This window comes from Protopterus annectens, chromosome 11.part0, assembly GCF_019279795.1.
Source record: "Protopterus annectens isolate FY-2018-M chromosome 11.part0, PAN1.0, whole genome shotgun sequence".
Taxonomy (NCBI): domain Eukaryota; kingdom Metazoa; phylum Chordata; order Ceratodontiformes; family Protopteridae; genus Protopterus; species Protopterus annectens.
Window position 1 is genome coordinate 232,770,852 of NC_056745.1, and position 14,793 is coordinate 232,785,644.

The 14,793-nt window shown below is 36.6% G+C and overlaps 1 protein-coding gene across 1 annotated transcript in view; it reads left to right on the forward strand.

The window, feature by feature from the left end:
* EEA1 (early endosome antigen 1) overlaps positions 1 to 11,991 on the forward strand; it is a 1,728,461-nt gene extending 1,716,470 nt beyond the window's left edge. Inside the window, exon 29 of the mRNA XM_044087190.1 lies at positions 8,393 to 11,991. Coding sequence (XP_043943125.1) covers positions 8,393 to 8,515 — 123 coding nt within the window. The 3' untranslated portion in view covers positions 8,516 to 11,991. The remainder of the gene's footprint in view (positions 1 to 8,392) is intronic.
* The last annotated feature ends 2,802 nt before the right edge of the window (positions 11,992 to 14,793 follow it).

The window sequence follows — 14,793 nt, forward strand, 5'->3', positions numbered from 1 at the left end:
ATTGTACAATGCGTTTTCATTCCTTTTACGATTAATGTCCCTAACATGTTCTAAAATTCTTTCTTTTAATTTTCTAGTGGTTTTGCCCACGTAAAAAGCTGGGCAAGACAAACATGTTGCCACATATATCACCATCTTATTGTTACAGTTACAGTGGCCAGGACATGGGATAGTATGATAGTACCCTTCTAGCATCACATAGGGGCCTGTATTGATGTATTTGCAAGCTTTACACATTACACTTCGACATGGTACATCTAAGCCTTTTGTTGTTACAAGGTTTTTCAAACCAGTTCTTTAAATTTGCACCCTAGTAAAAGTGGTTCTTGGTTTAGTACCTAGGATATTTTTGAGCTCAGGACACAAAACTAAGTCCCATGTGTTGTTAACCATTGCTCTAATTTTCAGCGCTTCGTTATTGTAAGGGAGAACCAAAACACTATCTGACACAGTATTGTGTCTTGTATCCAAAGTGAACCCATGGTCAGTGGATAAAATGGGGGTAAACCTGTCCTTTCTTCTTTCACAAATTTCATTTCTAATTTTAATAAGAAACTTGGTGGGGTAACCTCTTTCTTTGAACATTCCTACTAGGGTGTACATCTTGCCCTTAAATTCACTAGTCAGTCTCGAGATCCTGACCATCTGACCTTTTACTACGTTTCATTTGATGACAACTTTCATAATGAAGCAGTGAATTAGAGTACGTATGTTTTCTGTACACCCTAGAGTTCAGTTTGTTGTTAATTTTATCCCAAGTCAGGGAGATGTCTGAAAAATCTATCATATCTTTCCCAATTTTCTGGGTAAATTTTAAGAATGTCATGGTGTTTAAGTACTTCATAAAATCACCAAACTCAGCATCTGTACCCCTCCACAGGATGAGAATGTCATCCAAAAACCTTAACCATGTAATGACTTTGTCATAAAACTTTGATGGAAAGACCCATTTTTTCCTCCCATTGTGCCAGCACCAAGTTGGCATATATTGGTGCGCATTTAGCTCCCATGGCTACACCTGACATTTGGTGAAAAAGTTCACCTTCAAACAACAAAAAGTTGTTGTTGAGTACTAATTCCCTAAGTTCCACCAGTAAAAATTTTTTAACATTGTGTATATAATCCTTCCCCGTAAGGGCTTCTTCAAACACCACCAACCATTCTTTATGTGGTATTGTTGTAATAAACAAAATTAAATCTACTGTGATGAATACAAACTCTTCTGTAATAGAAATGTCTCTTAGTGTTTCTAAACAGTGCCAAGAATCTTTTAGAATGTGCTTGCAATATTTAAGTACATTTTTACAGCAGAAATCAATGTATGCAGCTATTGGTTCAGACTTTGACCCTGTCGCTGCAACATTTGGCCTGAATAGGGAGTTGTGTAAATTTTTGTGGATTTTCAGGATCCCGAAGATGTGTGGGATCACTGGAAAATCCACAGTCATGAACTTGTGTTCAATTTGGTCTATTACATCCTGACTTTAACAGTCAAACAAGACCCAGTCTATTTTACTGTATGCTTGCCTCAGTTCATTAATAGATATTCTCTCATAAGTGTTACAGTCGTTCAACAGCTCATACATTTTGAACACATAATCTTCTTGATTCATTATGACAACCCCCCCCCCCCCACCCTTGTCTGGTTTCATAACTCTAATCTGACACTGATTGTTCAAGTGTCTTAAAATGTGTCTTTCATCACTAATTAAGTTGTCAACATTTGGTGTACCGCTCAACATCATAGCACTTATTTCATTTTCAAGTTTCAAAAGTAGTAATACTGATGTTTGCTGGTGGAATAAAAGTACTTTTCCTTTTTAAACTAGGTACTTGCATGTTAATACTCCCTTGTTTGTCATTAAAGATCAATTTCAAATTGAATTGCCTTATAAACAATTTTAAGTTAGTAAGGATCCACATCCTGTCCAAAATTTGGTACAAAAGAAAAATCTTTTGAGGAAATGAGACATATGTACATCATTAATGCTTATTTGTGAAAAATTGTAAACATTAAACCCATCTTTTGTAGTTATTGCACATTTTGTTCCATCAACGGAGTCTATTTCTGTTGTAGTAAATTCCTTATCTGATGCATAATTCATCAAGGAAAAATCAGTACATTCTATCTCATCCCCGACTGGTGTTGGTAGAAAGAATTCCTCCCTAATCTGCCCCCCCCCCCCCCCCCCAGTATCTCTGGTTCTTGTTCTTGATTCTCTGTGACCTTCTGGGGAGTGCAGGTGGTTCTAAAAAATATCCATTTTTTGTGTGTATCAGTTACTGGTTCATTGACCATTCTTGTTTCAAAATCCTGACCAACATCTGTAACATTCTGTTTCCCTGTTCCTTCCACCCTAGGTAGGGGGTAAACTGTCTTGTTACGATAGTCTTTAGTGTCTCTTTGCAGTTTATTTTTTAGCAGTGTTGTCTCTAACAGATTTTTCAGCATCAGGTAGTATATTATTGTATGTTAATTTGTTCGAATCAAACAATAAATCACTAGTAACACTTTTGTTCAATTTTGTCATTTGTTTCTCTTTGCATTTAATTTCTGTTCATTTTCTCTTAAAATAATACGTATCAGATCCAGTCCTGTACTGTCAAACAGTTCGAGGAGCTCACTATGCATTATAGAGCCGACCTCAGTCCCATTTGGATACTTCCACAGTCGCAGGCACTTCGGGACCTGCTGAAGTTCTAATGAACGTTTTAAAAACAAATTATCTGCCTGCAGAGCCTTGAATCTCTTGAGCAACTTCTCTAAGGCCCGTAGCTGTGTTTGGACTGTACCAAATCCTTCCCCTTTTGCAGGGCTGTCGGAAAAATGAAACTCTGGTATCTCCAAAAGAGAAACAAAACTCGGCATTGCAATCGTTGTTTTAGCTGTAATATTATTTCTGGATCGGTTATTCACTTCAGATGCTTTCGAAGGTAATCCCAAACTATCAGGCTGTCAAAGGAAAAAACTTCAAAGACCAATTCACGTAACGTTCAAGCAAGGCACCCTTTATTAACTTGCAGCAAGGAGACAAAGCATGCTGGCAGAATGGTTTGTCTGAACATTAATAATTAGTATGGCATTTTTATACAGTTCTTTCCATGTCACACAGAAATGTTACTTCTTTTGCTGACGTAGTTAGACACAGCTTTCTGTATTGTTCTGCAGAAAATGTTACTAGACTAATTGCTGACTAGTTGAGAATAACTGCTGATTTACAAAACATTTGAGAAAAACAACCTGGCCTTGGGGCTTATTTTAGCCCACCACAAACTTTCAATTCTTCAATTGTGCAGTTCTAATATATGTGTTACATTTTGCCTAGATTCAAGGTACATTTCTAGTTTAGGTACAAGTAATGCTGACTACGGTTTATACTTTCAAGCATCCATTGTGTTCTTTATCAAAGCTTCTAGCAGCTGTGTACTTTCTCATGGCATAAGCAGAAAATCAATAACTCTTTGTTAAGTCTCATGACACTAGTAGAAATGAAACACTTCTTATTATTTTCTTGACCTTAGCAGAAATCAAATGCTCCCTGTTAAGTTTCTAATAGCTGTGCAGATTCATGCAGTGTGAACAGAATAAATGTATTAACCCTTTTAAACCTCGAATGCACTAAGCATGCATATTACTAATACATATTTTTCTAACACAGGCGATGTATGCAAAGTTAGAAGTTCCATTTGAGACTCTGTGACACTGGACTGTTCCAAATTACCAGTAGTGTGAGTTTTCTGTTTCAGCAACAGCAGTAACTCTTCTAATTTAATACCTCAATTTCCGAAAGTGTCTGCTACCAAGGTGGAGCACTGAACAAGTAAATAAAAGAAAATATGCACAAAAGAGCGAAAACTATAACATAAATACAAAAGAAAATAAAAATGCCACCACAGTGGTGCGACCACAATCAATGAACTGGGAAAAACTTTAATAGTAAATGTCACCAAGTGCTTTCACCCTGTAACCTCAGGGCTTCATCATAGTAAATTAAAACATTAGACCCACCCTTAAATACTTAAAATCACATCACATGATGAGTTAATGATGTAGTTCCTTTTACATAACATAACTTAAACCACAAGCATGATGAGTTAATGATGTAGTTCCCTTTACATAACATAACTTAAACCACAAGATTTAAAAACTATATCATACACCTTTACATGTGTAAACCTCACACTAATCAATACTTTATCCCATTCTTAAAAAACACTACAGTCACAAAAAATAAAGTAAAACGAAGTTAATAAACTTTTGAATATCCAATACTTATGTTTTGTTCCAAACATTTGTAACATACAAATCAAATCTGAGCTGCCTTTAGTTTCAACACAGAACTTAAAGAAACACTGTCATTAATACCAGGGAACATTGTAGCATTGGTCCTTAAACTGCCAATCTAATTAATGTGTTAATGCATCATTTAGGAATACTGCGACAATGATCATAGGACATCTGTTTTGTTTATGAAAATGTTAAAGGATTGTTAAATAAAGGATTGAATTTTACTGTGACAAATTGTGCTCCATAACATATAATTGTTAAAATGAGAAGTTTTGCTATAAGTTGAATTTACAGTTTTGGTTTCAGGACAAAGTGAATATGGGTACAGTTTTAAATGCAGCCCAATTTCAATTTCACAAATCTAAATTCCAACCTTCCTATCAGTCGATGATAGAAATGTTTGAGCATTTAGTAATGAAAGACTTGCATTTTTTTACCTAGTATTTTTAGGTGATTTGGCAACAGTTTGAGTGACCAGTTGTATTAATGAAGGGGTTTGTTTTAAACCTGAACTAAATGATTTATTGTAATTTCAATTCACATCACTGGATGTCACTTTTATACACTGAGTAACTATGATGTTAATAAGTAAATATATATGTCTGTGTGTGCGCGCACGAGCGTGTGTTCATGTAATATATTTGCGTACATATTATATTAACAATGTTTTCTAAAAGTATAGCAAATATATTGGTAGGACAACAAGTTTCATGGATCAGATTTATCTAAAGATCGAATTTCATATGGCCGAGATATTATGATCGAACTTTCGGAATCCCGACATTGTGAACAGACATCTGCATATAGTGCAGAACAAGAGATTTCTCTTTTCCTCGCTGTAGTGTGATCTCGGAGTTAGAATAATAAAGTAGGTGGGGTGTGGGGGTGCAGCCCCCCTGCTTTACCCTTTGTTTTTTTTTCTTCAACTTTCATGTTCGAAAAACAGTGAATCTGCTGTTCGATTTTCTGTTTTTCGAACATGTAGGTGTGTCGACATTGTTAGTTTCGTGGATTAGAGTCGCTCATATGAGCACTCGCCCTTCTGCAAATCATGGTTATAAAGGTAAACCATGTATGTATTATTTTCATTTTAATTTAGTGAAATGAAGTTTTCACTCAAGAAGCCAACATTTCATGTCCTTTACCATCTCAAAGATCTGTGTAGAAAAGATGGGGAAAAAAGATTTTATAATGATAAACCTTGGTGCCCCCCCCCCCAAAAAAAAATGAGCTGTCCATTAACCAAGCCATTAGTCTTCCCACCTTCTTACTTACCCTCAGTAAAAGGGAGAACGAATCCTTCATTCTTTGGATGTGCCCAGGCAGCTCAGATTTTACTAAGATAAGAGCACATCTGAAAAACTGACCAAACTGTCTGTTTCCTGTTAGCCAAATTGGGAAACCTGATCTCAAAACAAACTATTCCTAATTGGATCTCTCAAACCATTTCCTTTTGCTACATCCACCATAGTAAATCATTACCTTCTCAGTTGCCTCCTCTGTGGCCTCTTACAAACACTTAAGGGTAAACTCCATCTCTGTATCCAGAACCTCCCTTGCCAGATCTGGTTTAATTGACAGTACCCCTGTGCCTGAACCATCCACCCTTACAACACATTAAGCGTTGGGAATCACCAAACAGTTTAGAATACTGTACCAGTGATCTGAAAGACATAGTATAGTTGTGTAAGAACTTTCCCTAACAGTAGATGTGCTACTGATCACTGTTGCAGTATTTCTTCCCACCTTTCCATCCCGCTTTTGTTTCTGTCTATATTTTGCCCTGTATTTTCTCATGGATTGAGGGAAGAGCTCTTCTCTCTACCTTTTCTCCTCCTAGTTGACTTTTTCCTGGACCATTACCATTCCTCAGGTATTTCCAGGTCTCGTGGCTTTGAGATAATCTGAGGATGTCTCACTCATAGGTCTGTTTCTGTAGCCTTACACCCACTGGCATAGGTCATAAGTTGGTGGTGTGGCTGTCTGGAAGGTTTTGGCTTTGGTACCCCAACCAGACTTGCAGGCTATTTGGTAAGTAACCCAACAGTTAGGAATACTGCGACAATGATCATAGGACATCTGTTTTGCTAAGTTCTTACACGACTATACTTTCTCCATTCTCTTCAGTTTGGCCAAGGTCAGTTGCCACAAGCTTCCCACAGACTGAATTTGCTCAAACAAGGAGAGTTTGACCCCCCCCCCTTTGTAAATCCCCTTCAACTAATAGCCTAGATTATACCTTTTAGGCACCTTTTTTCTAAGGATCTAGATCTCATCATCTATACTAAAAGGATCAAGAAAACTTGCAATTAGAAAATCATTTGTATGTAGTTGTCTAGATAATCTAGTTGGTGAGAGTCAGAGAACCTGGATTGATTTCAGATACAGCTGCCTCTGTTTCGTGATTATTTGTGTGAGTTACTGTCCAGTGACCAGTCATACTCTTTTATCAAAGTGCATTTGTCAACCATTTCTGTTTGTCTACTCTTAGACAACACCCTCCTTTCCAATTATGCTCTAAACAGCTTTGAAAAGTACTTGACCACCTGAGAGACGGTTTGCTTCTCTCAAAAGATATTAACTTTGTGCTTGAAAAACGTATTCTGTCTCCATTTTGAACCACCTTAGCTGGCTGATTTGAGGTTATTGTTCTGACATCTGCTAGGGTAGTAGTATTAGGGTCATAAGCCCTTACAGTGAGCCAGCCCTACCTCATTTTTCACAAAGTCTTGGTTTCTGAGATAACTCATCATAAATTTATGCCTAAAATTATATTGGAGTTCTTTACTTTTCATCTCCCATTCTTCTTTAGTGAGCCAAAGAACAAGGGAGAAAGGATCTTTTCATTCTCTGGATGTATACAGGCAGCTCAGATACTACCTAGACAAAATATGACCCATCAGGAAAGCTCACCAGCTGTTTTTCCCCTATCAAGGTAAGTGGAAAAGACTACCAGTCTCAAAGCAGCCTGTTTTGAAGTCGTTGCCTCATGCTATTGTTTTTGTTATACTTACAATAAGTCACTTCCAGGCAGGGTTACAGCTCTTTCTGTAAGGGAATTAGCTTATTCGGTGGCTTTCTGGAAAGTGGTGGGCTTTAAAGTTATTCTAAAGGCAGCAATTTGGTCCTCTGTACCTTCTTATACAAAATCCTACAAATTGAATTCCTTTTACAGACCAAGAACAGGCTTTTGTTGGACTGTTATCCAGGGGCTCTTAGAGACTTAGTTTATTGGCCTCCTCCTATTTTCTTTACTTCTCTAGGCTATGGTAATCTACCCATTTTAGTACGGTTGTATAACTGAAATGTACAATAACAGTAGATGTTCCTCTAGATCATTGTAGTTACTACCCCTCCCTTCTGCTCCTTTTTCTAGCTTGTATTTTTTAGTGTTGCCAGGGTATGAATTTGTCCACCAATTTTTGTATATAGTTACTGTTTGATTTGTTTCTTAGAATTGTTCTTCAGGGCTATTGCCTATTTTGTCTGGTAGATGGCGCAGAGGGTTAAGTAACTGTCAACGAGCAGTTTCCTGTGGTCCAAGCTTTGATTTCTACAGCCTCCATTGCCTGTATGACTCTGAGCAAGTCACTTAACCAAACAGTGCTGCCTGACTGATTCTGAAAAACGTTCATGGAAATCAATGCTCTACCCCAAAATAAATACAAATAAAATTTAAGAAAAGAAATTTCCTCCCTCCTGGGCAAAATTTCTCTGAAGCTTTTTATTCACCAGATGTCTTTTTTATGGAGTTCTTCTCAAGCTCCTGACAGTTGAAGCAAGTGGAAGGTTCCCAAAGCTTTGTGAAGGTGGCTTATTATAGGAAGGTAGGACCCATATAGCTTAGCCTATTGTAACAGTGATCTGTTACATCTACTGTTATGGTAAGTTTCACTTCCACATTTTTTACCAACAGAACAAAACCATATAACTTTATGGACACTTTCTATTTTTTGCAAATAAGGTATTTCTGTTATTTAACTTGTTAGAATATTGTTAGAATTAACAATATGTCCAGATTAAAATGTAATTCACATGTCAAAGTAAGCCACTTCCATGGAAGAAACAGCGTTAACTAAATACTTTTGTTTACACTCCTCACAGCACCACTGTAGACACTGCGGAAATATATTTTGTGCTGAGTGCTCTTCAAAAAATGCCTTAATTCCTTCTTCAAAGAAGCCAGTTCGTGTCTGCAGTACTTGTTATGATGAGCTGCAGGGATAAGTATTCAAAGCCAACTTCAGACTTTCTTCATTGTATATTGGTTCTTCTTTGTATACAGACAGTTTTGAAATAACTGTAATAGCTGGCATGGCTGTTGTAATGTTTAAACGTTTACTGGTGTCTGATGTTTCTCAGTGTTTTGATGATAAGAAAAAGGGGCTATAATACAATTATTGGGCTCATGCTTTACAGTCGCATTGTTTGACTCTAATTGTTACGTGTGCCCTGCTTTGATTTTATTTATTTTTTTTTACTGACCACCTGTTTAACTAACTGATTGTAACAGCTTGATTGTATATTGATAGTGAAAGTCTGAAAAAGCACACATGAAAGTTTTAATGCTTGAACAGAGCAGTCTAAAATCATCTGGCAAAAATGGCATACCTTAATTTTAAGTATTTTGACTGGTTCTCTTTCCTTACCTACTTGTTTTGTGTTTTCAGCGTAATTTGTAACAGTTTTAATTTACAGATGTGTATGAAACTTTCTGAACATCATTGTACCAGACTTGTATCGAGTTCCATAGCTGGTTTTGTCAAAGCTGGCTTAAAATATTGACAATTCTAGCAACATGCCACTGTATTAATTCAGTCATGTACTCCATAACAAGAAATTAAAAAAAAACTCTAATATTCTTTGAGCATTTAAAAAAGTTTGTAATTGAGAATGTCTCCATGGATGTGACAGTAAAGGCATTAAATTTCAGTGCTTTCTGTACTAAGTCCAAGCTTAATACATGACTGTCACAGGACACTTTGCTGGATGCAGTTTTACTTGAATATAAAAGATGAGACAGAAGAATCTGTTGATATTTTTGTGATTCAGAGAACTGTTGAAAAGTAAAACAGTTAACGGTTTTCAGTCAAACAACCCAAGTTAAATTTGTAACACTAATACTTATATTAAATATCTGCAGCAGTATTCCGAAATAAGCAGTACAACCAGTATGCCACTGAGATACATTTTAATTGCTAGACTATGAAACCTTGGTTAATTGACTGTACAATAGTTTTTTTTTTTGTTGTTCTGACATGTAGATTGAAACTCAGCACTGTATTGTGTATGCAAACACTAAAATGAAATGAAATGTTAGTATTCAGTGTCCTTTGTTGAAATCATTGGGTATGTATTTATTTGTCAGAGAATGTTGGTTTGACTTGTTCTAGCTATACAGTGAATTCAAGACTAAGACTACAGTTGTGTTCTTGTTGTAGAACAACCCCAAACCAGCCAGGACTAGCCAGCACATAATTGTGCACACCAAATGTTCCCATCTTAAGTACAGCTCACAGATATTCGTTGAAAACTACCTCTGATGCCTTTTGTTAGTAAAGGAACCATCGAGTATCAGTTCTGTTTTTCACATTTGTACTTAGCAGTATTTTAATAAGCCTGTGCTTTTCATGTAACCTGTAATTTTTGAAGGTTGAGCAGCTTGCATCCCCATTCCCTATCCTTCATGTCTTACATCAATAAAGTAAAACACATCTACCTGTTAAATCTAATATAGTGCCATTTTAAATAGATGTATGAGTGGGAGGTGGTTGGTGCACTTTATTGGAGCCAAACATCTTACTTTTACAACACACCTGCAGACCTCCATGCAAAATATCTGTCTTTTTATGAACCTGCATTTCTTATGTGCCATCTTGAAGGTCTAGTCTCAAAGCTAAATGTGCTTAACACACTTACCTGCATGCCTGAATTCTGTCATTTAATCCAAAGGAAATTATTTTTTAAACATTGTTTTGATGCTTTTCATGATTAAATGCTAAAACCCTATCATTTGATATGATTTATGTTTGCAGTTTTAATGGCTCATAAAAATGTAAAGAATACATATGTTGGTCTAAGAACTACTATGTAAAATTATTAAGTAAAATGCATTTCACAGCTGGGGTACGAGTCCGAGGTTTTAAATAATGTAAGCATTTACATGAAACATTGAGCTTATATCCTTCCCTCAGCATTTCTTTCTTTGTTTTATCCCAAAGTTTGAACATATTTTAAACTAGTTTGGTTGGAATGATTGTTCTACCTTAGTCTGGAGAGCATAAAGGACAAGTTAGAGTGCCCAAATTCCAAGAAGTCTGACAAGGGGGAAACAAAAATCTAATATCCCTTGTACTGCCTTATTCTCCTTATTAGGCAATTTTGAGTAGACTGTATAAATATAGGAGTACAGGAGACAAAACTACTTTTATGTGGGTTCTTCCACAGGAAACATGAGAATGAAGAGACTGACCACTTCAGGTTGCTTTCATGTACATACATGTGAATGTAGTAGCAATTTTAATTAGTACCACTGGATCAAACCTGAGGGTTGAGAGCAGTAGTATCCTCTGTTCTGCACTAGTCATGCTGTTGCCTTTGTTGAATTTGCTATTGGTGCTGTGTGTTTTGCTTATATCACACACAGCATATTGTACTGCATGTGGTAAGTAGCAATAAATATAAACTACTTATGTAATATTGCTTCTTATACAGTAGTAAGTAGACATAGTGTGGAATGATCCAACTTTAGTACCATTGAGAAAATTACTCTTTAAGTTTGCTTCATTCTGTTTTAATGTTCCTTACTGCCTTAGGTTCATTTGACATGGATTTGTGTAAAATGATTTCATGCTTCAAAATGAATAAAAAAGGCTCAAAGAATATATAAATGTCTGGGTTTGTAGGTATATGTTCATATTGTTTAAAACCTCCCTCTGTCTATTCCACATCCTTGAGAGTTTACAAAACAGTGCACTATGTACATGTATTTAGAATCCTGCAGTATGTCCTGATATAATTTCCCAATTAGCTTTAATACTTGTGTGCTTCTTTGCAAGCACTAGCATTTTATCCATTGTAAAGTATGCAACTGTGCACACATTTTAGCAATCAGACTTCAAAATATTGATTCATATTGTATTATAAAGCTACAAATATGCCACAAATCAGGACTGACAAGCTAGTTATGTATTTTAATTGAAAATGGTTTTGTTATTGTTACAGATTGTGAATATTGTGTATAAACTTTGCTAATTCCTGTAAATTGTATGAAATGTGTAAAATAAATTGGTTAAGTTCTTACCAGCAATGTAGAAAAGGAGAAACGATGCTGGTCTAACTTTTTTATATAAGCCACACAGTACATTTCAAGTGATCATGCTTAAAGATATGCAAAGCTATTATATTTAGTACTGTTTTGCATGGATCATTGTAATTTTGTTTATGAGCAGAAAGTGGACATTTTAAGTCCATTTCTGTACTTAATATGTTTCTGCTTGTGGTCATGTAGGTGTGCCTTACATTGTAAAGTATCTAATCTCTTGTTCCTTTTTTCAGAGTTTTATGTTTAGAAATGACTGCCAGTGTAAATGAGTGCAATGCAATTATGGGAAAGTTGCAGTGGAAACTTACTTGTCAAAATGTAACATGAATTTTCTAAGTTGTCTAGTAATGATGGTAATAAAAACAAGGTCTTTCTATCAGGTCTGTTGTGTACTGCAAGTTATTAAAACAACATTTTGTGCATGTATGTCTTAATATAAATTATACTTGTATGCTGTGTGTGTATACACAGATAAATATGTAGTTTGGCTGAGATCTGTTTAAGAATACTAAGTTGTTTGATTATTGATAAGCACATCCAAATATCCATTTTTTGAGGGAATTTAGAAATTTCAAATGATGAGGAGTTTAAATGTCACCCTGGTTAGTATTACTTAAGGACAGTTCTTAATTTCAGTTCATGCTTGCCAGATTAATAAAGTGAAAATAGGAGCATCACAATACCACTGAACTGTACAGATTTTTGCAGAATGCCTAGATTTTTGCCTCATATTTTTAGTCTTTTCCTCATAAAATTTGTTGCTTTCTGGAAAATCACAAAGGATTGAAGTCACTAAATAATTGCATACATCTGTGCTTCAGACTTCATATCATTCATAAAATGCCAGCAGATACAAATCATGTAATTCTAGCCGTTTTCTAAGTGTATAAGAGCAATATTTAAAATATTTTCCTATTTTTTTGGCCTTAGTCCCCCAATTATTTTAGTCTTTGTTCAGATTTCTTGTGAGAGGTATGAACATCACAGATATGACGTGATGCACTTCAAACAAGATTTTTCCAGCTAAGAAGAGAAACACAGCTGATAGAATACATCATGTGGAGCATCATTTTGTAATTCTGAAGTCTCTGTACTACAACATGTTAGAAACATAAGCGTTTATAAGTGCATCAATGATGAAATATGCAGAACCAGTTTCAAAAATTCAGTTACTCTTTACATGTTAAAATAAGTACATTTTTTGAAGAAAAAAAAAAAACCTCAGTTGCCCATATACTTTTATACTTGACCAGTAGAGGGTAGCATACCTACATGGTTGGCTGAACTTAGTAAATGGTAGAGCATCAACAGGTGTGTTGTGAGTAAAAGGCAGTCTACTAAAATGTCCAGTTTTTCTTTCAGTACTTAACCAAGTTGGAAGCAAATGTAATTGTAGAACCCAACTGTATGTAAAATTGTATCAGAGGTAGCCATGTAGGAGTGTTTCAGCGAGGTCAGAATTAAGTGAATCAGCAAAATTCATTCCCAGTGCACACATCCATCTGCTAAAGGGACAGATTCTTTGGGACATTGCACTAGCTAATGTAGAAAGATATGTATTTTGCTTGACATTGGCAGTAGTGTCTAGCATGCATTAACTTGTCATTGCCTGGTTTGCAGAAGAAAAACTGTGAAATTCAAAGGAAATGACACATTCGGATTTGCAGAGATCTCAGCTTCTTCTCCCAAGAATTAAGGGAAAGTATACAGGAATGAAGGGGCCTTTTATATTTCTCATTGCTTGCATTCATATTAAAACATATTTCATGATGGACAGAAAATTCTGATGAAAGGGCAGGCAAAGTTGAAAGTTTCCATTTTCATTTAACTTTTACTTTGATGTATTCTGGATCTGATGTTGTCATTTTCATTCACTCCTCAACGAATGGGTCATGGATCCGACTTAGCCGCTTTTCTCCAGATTCTAGGATCTGACTGTCGAGCTCCTCCCTCTACCTATAATGCCCCTGACCATTGCATTACCTCTGATCTCATTTGCTGCTCTAACAGTTTGGTCAGGATTGCGCTCTCGAGCTCAACAGTTATTGTATTTTGGGAATAGTGAGTAAAACTTGCAGTTTAACTTATTTTTTCCTTATTTAGCTTTCTGTTAATATCCTCTATTTATAGGTTGGTACTAGGCTATCGGCCCTAGGGACTGTACAAGCCTAGCCATAACAATTCCCTGGCTATTTCTTCCCACAGTGTTTACTTCCCTGGACCCCTCTCTAACAGGGAGACTGACGTGATCCCGGGGTGAATTTCCTATCTCTCATCCAATCGTTAAGGTTCCTTTTGAAGAGGGCCAAAGAGGCACTCTGCTTGACATGTATGGGCAGTCTATTCCAGAGTCTGGGGAGTCTCTGGGTCAGGAACCTATCCCTCCAGCATGTTTTGTTCATTGTGGTGACAAAGTTTAGATCCCTGGCGTGTGAGTCTCTGAGGGATTGGGATTTCTTTAAGTATAACATGTCCAACAGCTCTGGGTTTGACATGGCCTTGTATGTTAATCAGAGATCACCTCTGAGTAAACGATATGCAGCAGAGTATAGATGGAGTTTTTTTTAGACGGTCAGCATACAGCATCTGCTTTAGGCCTGTGATTCTTTTAGTGAGGTATTTCTGAGGCCTTTCCAGTTGTTGCAGATGTCTTGAGAGGTACATCCCCAATGGGGCGTTGTATTCTATAATGGGTCTAATGAGGGATGAGTACAGTGGGACAATGACCTCCTTTTTTTTCTGGATGAAAACCCCTTAGTGATGTGTGCCACATAGAAGGATTTCCTGACTGTTGTGGCGATGTGGTTATCGAAGGAGACCACTGTCCACCTGTGTCCCTAAATCTCTTATCACACTTTGTGTTTATTGCACTGCCACCTATGTGGTAATTCACGGGTACATGTTTTTTTCCCAAAGGGGATAACTATACATTTCTTGGCATTGAGCTTGAGCCCATGGCTCTGGCACAAAGCATCTGTTTCTGTAAGGCCCTTTTGTAGAATATCCACATCATTTGGGGAGTCAGTAATGGCTCCCAGTTTGCAGTCATCTGCAAACTTTGTTAGCCAGATTCCCTAGTGTTGGCCTGTACTTCAGAGAAGTAGATGCCAAACAAGAGCGGTCCCAGGACTGAACCCTGAGGTACTCCACTTGTCTGGAGCTGGATTTGGAGTTGACTACT